General features: G+C 37.4%; 1 protein-coding gene across 1 annotated transcript in view; it reads left to right on the top strand.

Moving 5' to 3' along the window:
• The window catches only part of NUP153 (nucleoporin 153), a 78515-nt gene extending 70351 nt beyond the window's left edge, over positions 1–8164 (top strand). The window contains exons 19-22 of the mRNA XM_036756752.1: positions 561–923; positions 4027–4299; positions 6255–6423; positions 7012–8164. Of these exons, the coding sequence (XP_036612647.1) occupies positions 561–923; positions 4027–4299; positions 6255–6423; positions 7012–7096 (890 nt within the window). The 3' untranslated portion in view covers positions 7097–8164. The remainder of the gene's footprint in view (positions 1–560; positions 924–4026; positions 4300–6254; positions 6424–7011) is intronic.
• The last annotated feature ends 8040 nt before the right edge of the window (positions 8165–16204 follow it).

Here is a 16204-nt window from a genome sequence, read left to right as displayed (position 1 = left end):
CATTTTTCTACACCTTCAAAAACTCTCAAATCCGTATCTTCATAACTACTAAAAATTAGCTTCATTTGTTTGGTGTTTATAGTGCCTAAGAGAGTGTTACAGCATCATCTACTATATGCTAATACCAGCTTGTCCTAAATTGGATGCCCCAGTGTAGTTCTCCACTAATATTCTGGATCTGAAATTCTGTGAAATGAGAGAACACTAGAAAGTGAACAGAGACCACAAGAGAAAACAGATATTTAAATTATCTACAATAGCTTATGATCCAACCAAACAGGAAAATTTTCACTCATGGTGAAAACTTTGTTCCTATGGTGAAGTTGGTGAAAAATGAACCCCAAACTTCAGAATTTAATATTGGTTGTCCAGGGTACATCAAGACTTGGTGATCACTAGGTACATTCCGGACCTTAAATACTTAAAAATTAAAGCTTTAGTTTTAGGCATGTCCCTTGAAATTTCCTGGTGGTATTGAAACATACAGACTTCTTTTGTCATGATGTCATGGTGTCTGAGTAATTGGATTTTAAGAACTTTTCACTGTTTCTGTTTTGCAGATCAAGGAGCAACAAAGACAGTCTTCAATTTCTTGAGCAGTAATTCCTCCAACTCAAATGTACCACCACCAACTACTTCTGCTGGTGGTGGTATGTTTGGGGGTGTCACCTCTGCCTCCAACCCACCTGTTCCGACCTTTATGTTTGGACAGGCCAGCAATACTGGGACCAGTTCTGCCTTTGGTAACCCCACAGAATCCAGTGCATCTCAGTCTTTTGTGTTTTCTCAAGAAAGCAAACCAGCCACCACATCTAGCACAGGTGTTGCTGTTGGCCCATTTGTTTTTGGCACAGGAGCCAGTAGCAATAACACTGCAACCTCCAGCTTCAGCTTTGGAGCCACAACTTCAGCTGGCTCTGCAGGTATATTTAAAGTACAAGGAATAGTAGAGTGGGTTGTTAGTACTGAAATTGCATTACATCTTTAGGGGATTTTCTTGCTTACATATTTGTATCCCTAGTGTCTGGCATGCAGTAAATATTTACTAAATGTTTTTTATTCATTCATCTCTGAGGCAGCTGAATGAAAGAGTGTATAGGAGCCCTGGGCCTGGAATTAGGAAATCCTGAATTCAAATCTAGCTTCAGACATTTAGTTTCTGTGTGACCCTGGACAAGGCAAGTGACTGCTCTGCCTACTTTTTGAGGTTGTTATGAAGATTGAATGAGATAATGTTAATAAAGGACTTAGCACAGTGGTTGTCAAATAGTAGGCACTTAATAAATGTTTGTCCCTTTTCTTCCCTCTTCCTTTTACTTATGATAGTGGTGTCTATAGACAAGGGGTTCTTAACCTAGAGTCAGTAAACTTGAGTTTTTAAATATGTTGATAGCTATTTCAACAAAATTGATTTCCCCTATAATTCTATGTATTTTATTTTGTGTATTTAAAAGTCATTATTTTGGGAAAGAACTCATAGTCTGCATCAGACCTGCAGAGGTACAAATAAGTTAAGAGCCTCTGTCTCCCCCACTTGGCTTAGAAAGTTTATGTAGGCTTTCTACTTTGTGCATTATTAAGTAAGAATTTTGATAATTCCCAGTTCTTGTTGATTCTGCCTCTACATTATCTCTTGCATACATCCTCTTTTCATTCACATGAGCAGTGCACTAGTTTAGGTCTTGGTTCTAATTCATTCTTTACACAACTGCCAAATTGATAATTCCTAGGATAAATGTCTGCCACTTTTGCACAGATATCTGTCTCAAATATACCTGTTAGGTCTAGGATTAAATACAAAACTCCTCCACCTGACACTTAAAGTTCTCATCAATCTGACTCCCACCTCTCTTTTTAAAATTGTCATTGGTGCCTTTTGTTTTGTATGGTATCATCATTTTCTGGTATATATTACACTGCACACTTCCAAGAAACAGAAAGATGAGCAAAAGTGACCTTGTTTGGATGCATTCTGTATGTGTAATCCGCCCACCTCTGCTGGGGGGGGGGGGTACGTTTCATCATCTGTTCTCAGGGACAGAGATCATTGCAGTTGCTTAGTGTTTGGCTCGATAGTATTGTCTTTGTTTTGTGTTTTCCAGGTCTCCTTTTCTTCACTTTGCATCATTTTATGCAAGTCTTCCAATTTTTCTCTAAATTATTCATATTTGTTGCTTTAAATGGCACAATAATATTACATTAATATACCACAATTTGTTCAGACATTCCCCAATTGATGAGCATTTTGTTTCTTAGGATCATAGATTTAGACCTAGAAGGGTACCATAGAAGTTATCTGGTCTGACCTAAAGATCAGAGAACTGAGGCCCAAAAAGTTTAGGTGACTTGCCCAGGGTTCCCAGGTGGTAAGTTGCAATCTGTAGTGAGAGAGAATTTGAACCCAGGTCCTCTAACTCCAAATCCACCACTTTTTTCCACTGCACCGTCTTGCTCTTCATAAAAACAACTAATAAATGACAATATCAAAAGGCAGTTGAACTGTAATTAATTATAGTGATCAATCTTGGTTCCAGAAAACAGATGAGGAAACAAGACTTCTTTCCTTCCTCAGTGGAGGAAGGAGGAATTACAGGTATGCTGTGTCAGATAAGGTCCCTTTAACTCAGCTCTTTTTCTCTGTTACAATCAAAGGTTTGATGAAAGATGGTGTGTATCTGGAAATGACTGCTGGGGGAAAAGAGAGAAGACATCAATAATGTGATTTTTTTTTTCTTTCTAGAGGTAGGGAATAGGTGTGAGAAAGATTTGCTAAGTGGTAGCAATGCCACGCTGAGGGGGTTTACTTTATCCTAGAGCCAGTAGTTACTGAAGGCATTTGCAAGGGAGTAGCAGTCAAACCTGGGTCCTGGGAATATTAATTTGGCTGCTATGTGAAAGACTGATTGGAAAGGACTGGAGTCAGTTTTTTTAAACGACCATAAAAAGTTTGCTAGGAATATTTTTTCATATATTAGTCCTTTTTTTCCCATCTCTGACCTCCTTGTGGTATATGCTTCATTTGGCATTCCTGAATTGGTGTTCCAGTGACTTTCCCACATCATTCCAAATTGTTTTCCAGAATAGTGGACCATTTTATAGATGGCTTCTTACCATTTTTGATAGATTGTTTTGGAGTGATAACTGAGTTTTAATTTGTATTTCTCATATCCCACCTACCTTTTCAGACTGCCTTCGTATACTTATATGCATATACTCTACAATAAAGCGAACTTCTAGGCTCCTGGCTCTGCCCTGGAGCTCTTGACTCTAGCCCCCATTCCTCTGTCTCTGTACAGTCTCCCATTCTGCACCTTCACTCCTCATTTGATTGTCACTACAGCACTTCTAGGTAGACAAGGCAGATATCACCATTTTATAGATAAAGAAAATAAATTCCAGGGGTTAGGAATTGTCAGTGGTCACCCAGCTCCTAAGTGATATGTTCAGGACTGGAGTCTGCTCAGTAGAGCAGGATGGCTTCTGTTTACTTACAATGAAAATTTAGGAAGCTATAGTAGCCTTTTTAGGATGATAAGTCTAAATCTGGGGGAACTTCAGAAGCTCTCATCCAGTCCCCTCATTTTTACATATGAGGAAAGTGAGGCCCAAGAAATTTAAATGACTTGTCCAGGGTTACATAAAATAGTAGTGAGCATCTGAGGCAAGATTGGAACCCAGGTCATTAGGTTCCAGAGCCAGTTCTCTTTTAGCCTTAAAGATCATCTAGTCCTACATCCCCATTTTTCATTTTTCACAATAAGGATTGAGGCCCAGGAAGTGTAAACCATAGTTGCATGGTTAGTTGGTGGTAACTAAGAATGAAACTGAGATGCCCTTGCTCCTGGTCCAGCACTTTCTATTAGACCATGCTGCTTCTATAGGATTCAATCTTAATAGATTTTCCTCTTCTTTCCAAAAGTGGAGCTTAAGTTAAGACTTGAAAACTTAGCTTTGAGTTAACAAAAATTATCTACAGATAATTAAACTTGGTTACAGAGTTAATTAAAACGTTTTTGGTACCTCTAGGTTCTTCCTTTGTATTTGGTGCTGGGTCTTCAACACCTTCTGCCAGTCCTGCATTTGGTACCAGCCAGACCCCAGCATTTGGACAAAGTCAAGGTGCCAGTCAGCCTAATGCTCCAGGCTTTGGATCTTTATCGTCATCAGCATTATTTTCAACTGGTTCCCAGCCCTCAGCCCCTGCTTTTGGATTAGTGTCAAGTAGCAGCCAACCTCCTGTATTTGGACAACCACCTACTCAGCAGTCTGGATTTGGTTCTGGAACAACTCCTAATTCCAGTAAGTGTGTGTTACTTCAGGAAACCTGTGAGTTTTCATAGTCATGTCCTTGCCTTTACAAAAGGACTTATCTTCATCCTTGCCTTTGTAGGGAGAAGTTTTATAAAATATGTTATACTTGGAGGAATGTGTTCAGGACTTGCATTAAAATTTCAGTCTCCAATTTTCATCTTAATACCAACTTTCTAAATGTTACAAAAATGTATGTTAAAATTTGCATATTAAAGTTATAGCTTATTCCCTTCCAGTTTGACTTGGAAATTGCCAGTGCTCATTCATTAGACCTGGATGTTACCATTTTCCTATTCTGAATACTCTCCTCTTCCCCCTACCCCCCCCCACCCAAAATAGGTATGTGTGAGGGAGGATCTATATCACCCCAATTCTTAGTGTTTTATATTAGACTGTGTTCATGTGTTAATCTTCTCTGTCCTAGGACTATGGGTTTAAATTGCCCTTTTTACCTAACCCAGGTTTGCGTATCATTTGTGTAGAAGGTGGAATAATGCCAGTTATTTTATATCCTGTCAAACTAACAGTGGGGGAACTAGCTATTAGATTTAAGTCTTAAGATGTGAATCTGGAATAGGACTGTCCTGAGGGGTGAGGGTAGGGTCTTCTGTAAAGAAAAGAAGGCCTGGGAATCAAGAAAAAAGTCAGGGCCTGAAGTACCTTGATGAAATCCTTTTTGGGTCTCTTGGATTTTAAATAACAGTATACCTTTTGATTGACCTAGAGACTTAAGCCTAGCCAAATCTGTCTCTCATTGCTGGGATTGCTCGAACTTACATGATTTACATAAAGTTATTCAGCAGTCTCTTCCCTAGATTATACATGCTTGTTCCAAGCTGACTTAGTATCTTGAGGACTTTAGAAGCAGTGCTGCCAGAGTTCTTTATGTTTTTGTGGTAGCCAGAAAAGTGCCACGCACACCTTGCTATAGTTCTTATTAAATTTTAAATAAAGAGATGATATCCATTTCTTCCCTTTTTAGTGTTCCTAAGCAAAGGGTGAGAGGTCATTAAAGCAAAGGTCCTTAAAGCTGTTCTGCCTTCTGAGTTCACTCTTTTGTGTGGTAACATAGGCGTTTATTCTATGTCTCATATTCACAACTGATGTTATTATACTTTATATTACGTTATAGCATGCCATTATGACACAGTATGTTACAGAATTAGGTCTTGTGAGTTGTCTCTTCCTACTCCCTCACTTCTCATCCCCACTCCCCAAGTCCTATTGCTGCTACATAAGATTACTTCTCACATCCCCCTGCCTTTTTCTCTCTCTATTCACACTGCCATTGCCTTTACACAAGCACCTGACTTGATATTTGCATAGCTTCCTTGACAGTTTCTTCACCTTTCTGCAATCTTCCTTGTATATAGGTCTGCTTATATTACCTTTACTCAGAAGTGTTCTTCAACACTTAAAAGGTTAAAGTTTAGGTTTCCTGTCCTTCATTCAGTGTATTCTATCCTTCAGCCAAACTGGACTATCTTTCCCGACTCTATCCTTTTTCTCAGACTGCTCCTGATGCCTTCAGTGCCCCTCTCCCATTACATAATATTTTGTTTGTATTTCTTTTATATACTTGTGTGTTTTATTTGTGTCCTTTTACTGGTTTATACACTCCATGAGAAAACTTTTCTTTTGCCTAGCTCTGCAACTTGTACAAAGTTGATTTTTTATGCTTTTTATTGACTCTAAGAATGCAGTTACTAACTTGAATTTTTAGCGAGGCTGCCAGTATTTTCCATAACTGATGAAAATATATAATAGTTCTTTTTCCCCCTAAACCAAGTAGTCAGAAAGGAACAGGAATCCCACTCTTTCTTCCTCTGAAAATACCTATATATAGCCTTTGTGTGCCCCTGAAGAAAAGAATGAATAAAGCATATGAAAAATTAACATTGCCTTGATAAAATTTGAAATACTTTCTTCTTGGAACACTTTAGGTCCTGCATTCCACTTTGGAAGCAACACTGCAAATTTCAACTTCACAAACAACAATCCATCAGGAGTATTCACCTTTGGTGCAAATGCTGGTACCCCTGCCACTTCAGCCCAGCCTTCAGGCTCAGCAGGATTTCCATTTAACTCATCTCCAGCAGCATTTACCGTGGGGTAAGAGACCCCTTTTTATTTTGTTGGTGGTAATTTATTGGCATTTTTCATTTTAGTGTTGTTGGTGTTCAGGTAAAGTATAATAGTATTTTACATCATCATTCACATAAAGGTTATGATTATTAATACCAGAGAAATATACTATGTGGGGGAAAGCAAGGTTTTTTTTTTCTCACACACAGGCCATGTATCCCAGTGGGTTTGCATTAAAAATTAATTTCTCTTTTTGTTATTGCAAGCCACTCTTAGGAAGCATACTGAGCCTCAATGAGTATTATGGCGTATGTTGTGGTTAAATTGCTCAGTTGTGTCTCTGTATGACCCCGTGAACTTTCGTCTGTGGGGTTTTCTTGGCAGAGATACTGGAATGCTCTGCCATTGCCTTCTCCAGTGTGCCCCTGTTTTACAAATGAAGAATTGAGGCAAATAGGAGTTAAGTGATTTGCCCAGGGTCACACAGCTAGTAAGTGTCTGAGATAGAATTTGGACTCAGATCTTCCTGACTCCAAGCCAGGTGCTCCATTCACTTCACCACCTAGCTGCCCCCATCATAGCATATGCTAACTCTTTATTTTTCTTTTTTGGCAGGACAAATGGAAAAAATATGTTTTCTGCTTCTGGCACTTCAGTTTCTGGTCGGAAGATAAAAACTGCTGTTAGGCGCAGGAAATAAATGTCAACAGCGATAGAAACATCAATTTTAACAGCTTGTACTCTGCATTCATTTACTGTGCTGGGATTATTTGAAATCAGTTCTGCTTAAGGACATCTTTAATTTTCAAAAAATTTTTCCTTTTCCCCCTACACCCTTCTCACCCTTCTCACCCTTCTCCAAACACACTCTGCCACCTTCCTTTCTCCCTTTTTAAAAGAATAATAGCTAGAGCTGGTGACAGGGAGGTTCTTAAGCAAAAATTATTTTAGGATCCAGCAACTTCTTATCCACTGACTTGGCATGGTCTGGCTATATACGTGAGTATAGCCTATACAGCAAATGGCTTTGTATAATACCTCTTCATCTGCACCAATATGTGCGCTAATGTGCGTTTATGGAACGCATTGAAATTGTAATTATATCAGTGAGGGATTCTGTATAGATTAGAGAATGTTGAAATGAATGATTTCTATGCTGAGTTTGTGCTGGTGTATGTGTGAAGTGAGTGAGTTGGGTGTATTGTGCACTAAAATTTTCTGATAGAGGAAGACTGATTAAAGAATGGTCCATGCTAAGGACTTGTTAGATCTAGTTCTCCATTTAATAATTATATGCTATTTCTATATTTTCATTCTTATGGCTCCATCACCTTGTCTCGCCTTTTCATTATTTTATTATGAAACTTGTGTAAATATAATTTTGTTTCTGTATGTACTTTTTGGCATAACATAAATCTGTGAACTTGAAATTTTAATTTTGTGTGTTAACGACATTTTTTTGTTTAGTATTGTCTCAAGATTTTATTATGTAAATCCCATTATTCAAAGTTGCCTAAATCCATTTAGAAAATCTTTAAAGAAAATTGGGAATTCTTAAAGTGAGTTTATTGGCTTTTCTGATCCATTTTTGTTTGGACCAAAAACCAGTATTGTACAAAGTATTAAGTATATATTTTTATATTTACTGAAATGGACTGTGGTGACTTTGGATAATACGGAAAAGTTTAATATTAAAGCCATGTTTATTACAGTATAATTAACATGTTAAACCATGGGATAAATGCCATCAATAAAAATTATGAAATACTTTTTGTTGTAGTTTTAAATCAAAATGAAGGTACACCATATTACTGGAAAAACTTTCTGTGTAAAAGTTAACAATTGTCTGAATGAGAAAATGGTATACCTCTTCACGTGTTAACTAAGAAATTCTGAGAGCAGGAGAAATTTAAATGCTTTAGTGAGTTTCCCTAGAGAGTGGGGAGGTGACTACATTTCATGAGATCCAGTTGGCTCCCTTACAGCTTCTCAGATCCCTGGGGAGCCATGCCTAATTTGCATATAAATTTACATAGTTTTTTTTTTTTTTTTAATTGAAAAATAAACATGCACAACCATTTCTGCTTGTACTTGTATCTTCCTTCTTAGGTGACTAGGTAATGTTTGAGTTCATGAAACATTGTTGAAAATGAAATAATGTGCAACTGGTCAAGTCCCTTTTACACTGTCTTCCCTATTATGGAAAATGGTACCACTCTAGCATGGTAAACAGAAGGCAGTCTTTCAAAGACTGTCAAACAGCATTTTGGAGGTGAATTGGGAAAGATGAATGTAAAGCGTACTGCTTTGGACTCAAATTTTAATTTGACCTCTTATTCTTTGTGGGGATTCTGAATTAGGAAACAGGTGAAATGTTTATCTTGTAATTTTATACTATTCTAGATACTTAAAGTATAATTTGCTTTTATACCTTAGCAGAACTTTTACTTACTAAAAGAAATAGTCAATACATATGTGGAATAAAAGAATTTGAGTATTTATGTATACAACTTAAAAGCAAATACTGTAGATAGCAACTAGCTTGGTGAATTCCAACAGGAATATGTATGGAAAGAAAGAAATTGAAAGCATACTCAGTTATTTTAATTAATAGAACTATTTATAAGTTGTAATTAATGTTAAGAACATTTTGTTTGTTTCACCCAAATTAAAACACCTTGTGGTTGTGGATAGCTTGTATAATATTAGCATTGCAGAAATAATACCTACACAGGAATTTGAGACGGAAGAGCTGGGTTCAAATCCTATCTCTGGCTTTAGTTTCTATGAAATGTAAAAGGCTTAGCCCTGCTTCATTATCTCTTAGGTCCCTTCCAGCTCTAAAATTTTGTGATTTTTGCAATTGAATGCCATGTTTGTTGAAGGTATTCCAATGATCTCTAATTATTCTAAATACTAGCCAAATGCTATAAAAATGGGGAATAGAGGATTGCTTAAGTATCTTTTATAGGCCATGATGCCTTGAAAGAATAATAATAAACTATAGACAAAATAACTATAGACCTAACTAGAGATTAACAATATTGTGAATAATGAATCAAAGAACAAATCACAAGGAATAAATGATTATGTTAAAGGTAATGATAGATGTTTCTATCCCTGTTTGTATCCTTAAGAAAATTGAAAAAGGATCAATAAACTAAGCACGCAATTTTTTTTAAGAAAATAGATGTTAGCAATCTTAAAACCCAATCCTATGAAAGAAATATTGAAAATTAAAAGACAAATAGACAAAGTTGAAAATAAGACAATGTAATAAAAGTAAGAAAATACTAACACGCTGTATATAAACAGCTAACTGGATCAAATAAGGAAATAAATTGCCGAAATTAATAGTATGAATTCATAATAGAGAGGAAATAGAGAATTGTCAGAAACTATACAATTATATGCCAGCAATACAATTCAAAAGAATTGAAAGATTATATACAAAAACAAAATACCCTAATTTGGTTATAGGGAATAACAGTTTTAGGCCAATCTAAAAGAAATCATATGAACCATAAATGAATTGCAAATGGAGGATAAACCATGCCCTTCTGGGTGTAAAGGTGAATTTTATCGAACAATAAAGAGGAATTTATGTCCTACAAAAATTATTCCCCAAAACAGTGAAAAGTCATCTGACCAAACTTCTTTTACGTGATAAATATGGTCCTGAAAGAGAAAAGGAGAAATTTTAAAAATTAAAATGTTTAATTCTACGTATTGTAAAAAATGTTGAAAATCTTAAATTTTTAAAAATTAAATGTATATAGATTTGAAGTTTCATATTCAACCAACTTTTTTTATTATACCATGTTACGGAAATGCTTGCTTTATTCCATAAATTAAAAATAAAATTTTTGAAGATTAAATGTATAAATATTGACAAGGAGATAGCATTATTACCATTTGTACATGTGATGATTTACTTAAACTCCAGAGAGCATAGCTTCAGCAAAGCAGTGGAATACAAAATACTTCCACAAAGACTTATATATTTTATTCAGTCAATGCCATATACTACCAGGAAAAGATGAAATTTCATTCAGAATAGCCAGAATGCCAGCAATATCTGAAGTAACAGTCCATGACCTAAGAAATAGAAAAACATCTACCAAACACTCACCACTAAATGAAGAATGGTTGGCCCATGCCAACTTTATGTGATACGTGGTATTCCAATCAAAATTAAGGGAATCTATTATAGGGACTATAGACCTGGGTTTGAATCCTGACTCTTCTACTTCCTAATTATGTGTGACTCCAGGCAAGTCAGTCTTTGAGAGGACCTCAGTTTATTCAGTTTTAAACTACATCATCCTTTTGAACTGTCTGATCCTATGTATGACATAGGCTTGAGGTGTTTTTACTAAAGAAAGTAAATGCTCATTGATGAGAATAATTGAGCAGTTGTGGAACATGAATATAATGGAGTAAGAAAGGCAAATAGGAATTGAGAAATTTGGAAAGATATATATATATAGATAGATAGATAAAGAGCAAAAGCAGCAGAACAGAGGCTATATATAAAGACTGCAATAATGTAAAGAAAACACCAAAAGTCGTCACAATTCATGCTGATAGGATTAATCTTGTTTCCAAAGAGTTGATGATTAAACTTACTGATCTGTAAGGAGGCTGGACTCCATACATGTGAGATTCACATATGTCCTCAGACATGGACTATTTGTTTTGCTTAACTTTTTTCTTAAAAGGCTTCTGTTGGAGACTGTGAAGTAAAACATCTTTTTTAAAAATACTGTGTGCTTGGAAACATGACAGAATTCAGGGAAGCAAGAAAAAATATCAACCGATGCAGAGCGAGTCCGCAAAACCCAGTAAGTAGACCCAGGAAGACACACATTAGCTACAACAATGTAAACAAAACAACACTAAAAGGCAGTAGAACTAGGATTAACTGACCACTTTTAATGCCAGAAAACAATGAAGCGCTCTTCAGCAGAGAAGTAGTTACATATACTACCAGATGTGGTATTTTGGGGGATGAGCCTTGCTTAGCTTTGTCACAAGGGATTGGGGCAGAGAAGAGCATGTAGTTAGAAATTACTGTTGTAAAAAGACACAAATCTATAATATCAGAATCAATTATGCATATGTTTACAGCAATTTGAAATGAACTCTCTAACATAGAACTATTTGTATCAGTTACTTCCTTTGAGCATTCTTCCATATTGTCTATTCACTGAGGCACAGAGCCAGGCATGAGAATTTTTTCACCCTTCTTTCAAATATTCTCATTTTTGTCAGTCACCACCAATCTCCCAGTCCCCTAAGTTGGTAAACTCAATGTCATCCTTAACTCCTCACCCCACATATCCAATCAAGGGTCAAATTTTGTTACTGGATTGAGGCACCTCTCCGTTCAAATATGGCCTCAGACATTGACTTTTCAGGAAGTAGGACATGACATGTCAGAACTACACGCTGCTCTTCCCATTGGTTTATAGCCTGACAGTCTAGCATCCATATATCTTCAGTGCTACAGTGCTTCTTCCTCTCCAGTATTCCTCAAAGTTTTTTTTTAAATTTTTTTATTGAGTTTTTCTAAGTCTTTTTTTTTGGAGGAGGGAAGGCAGGGCAATTGGGGTTAAGTGACTTGCCCAAGGTCACACAGCTAGTAAGTGTGTCAGGTGTCTGAGGTTCAAGTTACTAAACAGGTAACTAAGGAGGAATGCCAGTTATTATTTAGAGATAAATCAGAAATGAAATTCAATAGTGATAAATGTAAAATCTATTTTTAAAGTAAAAAAATCTACAAATATGAAAATAATGGAGACAGAGAGAGCAGTTTGTCCCCCCAAAATCTGGGGATTTTGGTGGTCTGCAAGCTCTATATGAGTTAACAGTGTGATATGGCAGCTTCCCCTCCCCCACCCCGGTAACATGCACAATTTCCAGTGATAAAACAGTTATGATAGTTCCAATATAATCTGTCCTCATCAGATAGATACAGATTATTATGTTTAGTTCTGGTTGATTATTTTTAAAGTTAGAGCGTCCAGGCAAAATCAACAATAATGGTGATTACAAGTTCTGCTGTATAGCTTAGAGAATGTGGGGGTGGACGTGATAACTAACTGCCTTTAAGTAGACAGCTAGGTGGTGCAGTGGCTTAAAGCACCCGAATCTATAGCTAGGAAGACCCGAGCTAAAATCTGGCCCCAGACACTTAGTAGCTGTAAGTTGGACCCTAATCTAGCCTCAGTTCCCTCTTCTTTAAAATGGGGAGAATAGCACCTACCTCCCAGGGATGTTGTGAGGATTGAATAATGTTTGTAAAGGGCTTCATAAACCTTTTGAGACCCTCTATCAATGTTACTGATGATGATGATGTAGTTAAAGAAATGTAACCTGGTCAAAAGATTAGATTTGTTCTGTTTGGAGATTGCTGTCAGGAAAAATTTCCAAACAATTGGACCTATCCTACAAGTGGAATCGATTACCCATGAATTCCACTTCATTGAATATATTCAAGCAAACGTTGAATGACCTATTGTTGGGTACATTCTAAAGGGAGTCCTTTTTCAAATGTGATGACAGCCATGGAAGTCTTTTCCAGCTCTGAGATATTCTGTGATCCTCTGTCCCATTCTGAATCTGGAATCATCATTCTGATTCTACAGCCTCCAAGTCCAGTGTTGCTCTTGCATTAGGCCACAGCCAGTTTTACTAACTTGCCAAATTTTTTTCTACCAAAATCCATATTTCTAAAAATGTATAAAATAATAATAAAAAACTTTCTTCCCTTCATTCTGCCCCTCAGCTCCCTCTTGCCTGACTCTCAGTCCTTTCTGACCTATTGAGAGTTCCCTGCTGGTCCATGATCTAAATAGGAATTTTTTTTTTCTAATTCAGTATGTTTGGAGTTGATAAATTGTTGTAGCTAATCTCCAAGGCAAATCCAAATTAATTCAAACAAGCATTATGTTCAAGGCACTGTGTTAGGTACAGTGAGGTTGTAAAAACCAAAATGGATCAGTATCTGCCTTCAAGGACCTTATATTCTACTGGGACTTTAGGGGTCTTCGTATACAACAGATATGCAAGTAAATACAGAGTATATATAAATCAATACAAGGTTGTTTTAAAGCTAGAGTGCTAATAATAGGGAAGGGAAGGTCAGGAAAGGCCTTGTACAGGAAGTAGCACCTGAGCGGTGCTTTGAAGGAAGCTAGACATATTATAAGGTTGGGGGTGAAGAGGGGATGAATTCCAGACATAAAAGGAATTGATATGAAATAAGAGTGGAAAGGCAGGCTGATGCTAGCTTAAGGAAGGCTTTAAATGCCAGGCTAACAAGTTCTTATTTCATTAGAGATGATTCTTTTTAAATTATTTTTATTTGTTTCTGATTAGGTAGGGGGATGGTATGGTAAGAACTGTGTTTTAGAGCTGTGTTTGGCAGAGGGCAAATTGGAGGGATGATTTCTTTAAGATAAATGGTGATGAGGGCCTGAAACTAGGAAAAGGCTGTGTGGGTAGAGAGCAATACACAAATTTGAGAGATATTGTGAAGGTGGGGTCAATAAAGCTTGGCAACTGAAAGGATATGGGGGTTAATGAGAGAGGGAAAGGTCAAGAATGACTCCTTGGCTTTGAAACTGGGTGACTTGAAAGATGGGGTCACTATCAACAGAAATTGGAAAGATTGGAGGAAGCGTGGATTTGGGGGAAAATATAATGAAATCTGTTTTATACGTGTTGAGTGAAAGATATTTGATGGAAATGTTCAGTGGCAGTTGGTAATACAGAATGAGAGTCATTGGAAGAGATTAGAGCCATATGTGGCCTGAGAGTCATGGAAATTGGTGTCAATAGAGTCACCAAAGTGAGAAGAGATGGCCCAGGACAGTCTTGGTGTATTCCCATACAATGGAAAGAAGAAAGATGATGAAAGGAGACTGGGTGTGGTGAAAAAGGAAGACCTAAAACCAAGGAAGCTTAATGTCAAAGAAGACAATTTATGTCCATGAGAAGGGGTTGGTCTACAGTGTCCATAGTTGCCGGGAAGTTTTAAACTGGATAACTTTGAAGAAAGCAGTTATTAATAAAGTCCCCAAAAGGAATGTCTCAGTATAGCTTCTGAGAGAGGTATATTTTTCCATTTTTCAAAGAAAAATGTTCGAAAATGACAAAAAAGGGTACTCCATTGCCACCAGTGGCTGTGTCACGGAGTGGCTGGAGATGGCCGAATGCTGGAGAGAGTGAAAGAAAAACACGGGCCACGTGGGAGAGTAAAGAACAGCTCCATTTATTGACAAGAATGAAAGGGTAGGTATACTCTCCAAGCTAGTAAGCACAACTTTCTCATGAAAACATTTGGCAACTGTTAACCGCATCACTGTTTCCTTGCACCTTATCAGCACTGCGTCTGTATCCTCTCTGGGAACAAAATATTCTATATGTACACTTACACATAAGGTGGTTGGAGAGCCCGTGTCTTGAGTATTATCAGCCTGAGGACAAGAGCAGACTTCAGTGAAAATCTGGCCTGGACTCGTCCTGTTGGGGACTTTCTCAGAGCTGGCCCTCTACATCTCCCCCTTTCTCATATAAGTCTGTACATGCAGCAATGAGGAGGCGAGTAAAGACTTGGATCATGCAGGGCCCTAGGATACACGACAGTATCAAGAAGGCGAGCAAGGGAAGAAAGTGAAATAGAAGGGCAATGATATTATTCAAGGGGTTTATCTGTCTCAACAGGCACATCGAATCATTAGTAATGCCCTCAGGATCAATTGAGTGATAGCTGTTAAATCACTCATATCTTGTGTTAAATTATGGCTATGCCGTGCCCCATTTAGAGTGTTCTTGATCTTGTTCCAAGCATCATTGTGAGGAAGTTTTGCTTCAAAAGGGGTTATGCAAATAGGGGTATGTCTATAATCACACTGCAGATTGAGATGAGCTTCTATCTCTTGAACATGATCACCAACCCAAATGAGTGATTGCTTTAATATTTCTACTTGGGATTGGAGCTCTTTATTGATCTGTATCTGTTTTTCTAAAGTGTGGGAGAAGTTTGCAGCCAGGGCATTTGCATAGCTAGCAGTCTGAACTGAATTCTGCATTGCCACTGTGGACATAGCGAAGGAGGCAATGAGAGTGGCTATAATAGTAATACCAACAATTGAGCTAGAAATCTTTTGGGACGAACTAGAAGCTGCACACTAGGATGAAGTCTATCGAGAGCGCGTTCTCCCGCTGAGCAGTACCAAGAATGATTTAACTGGACAGGGAAAACGGCATGACTGAGCTGCTGTATAATCATAATAATCGGTGGTGTACTTGGGTCAATACATGATGATATATAACAATTGTAACAAATCACATTGAAAAGCTTGCTCTGAGTAGTTTGGTAACAAAGTCCTGATATATCCTTACAGGACGATAGGTTTGTAGATAGGAAGAAAAATGGGTAAGGAAGACATGCTTGTATATAATGTTTACCACTATCTGGTTGTTGTGAGAACCAGATACTATGATTCACAGTTATAGGGTCCATGGCAGCAAGAATCCTCCACAAATGTGGAAAAATCCTGTGCTGACTGGTGATGACTGAGTCGGCCACAAAGTGACTGTAGTAAAACCCATGATGATTACGATACCCATCAGTCCCGAACCAAATATTTAGTTCTGGGCCATCTGGCAGGGTGGTGGTGTTCCTCCAAGGGGTAACACAATCTTCCTACCCTGGAAAGTATTTTGTTATATAGCCTTTGTCTTTACAAGGGGGGTATGGGAGGCACACAATGGTATTGGTATGTTTTCTAGCTTTCCC

The sequence above is a fragment of the Trichosurus vulpecula genome, chromosome 1 (assembly GCF_011100635.1).
Source record: "Trichosurus vulpecula isolate mTriVul1 chromosome 1, mTriVul1.pri, whole genome shotgun sequence".
Taxonomy (NCBI): domain Eukaryota; kingdom Metazoa; phylum Chordata; class Mammalia; order Diprotodontia; family Phalangeridae; genus Trichosurus; species Trichosurus vulpecula.
This window is presented reverse-complemented; position numbering and strand designations above follow the sequence as displayed.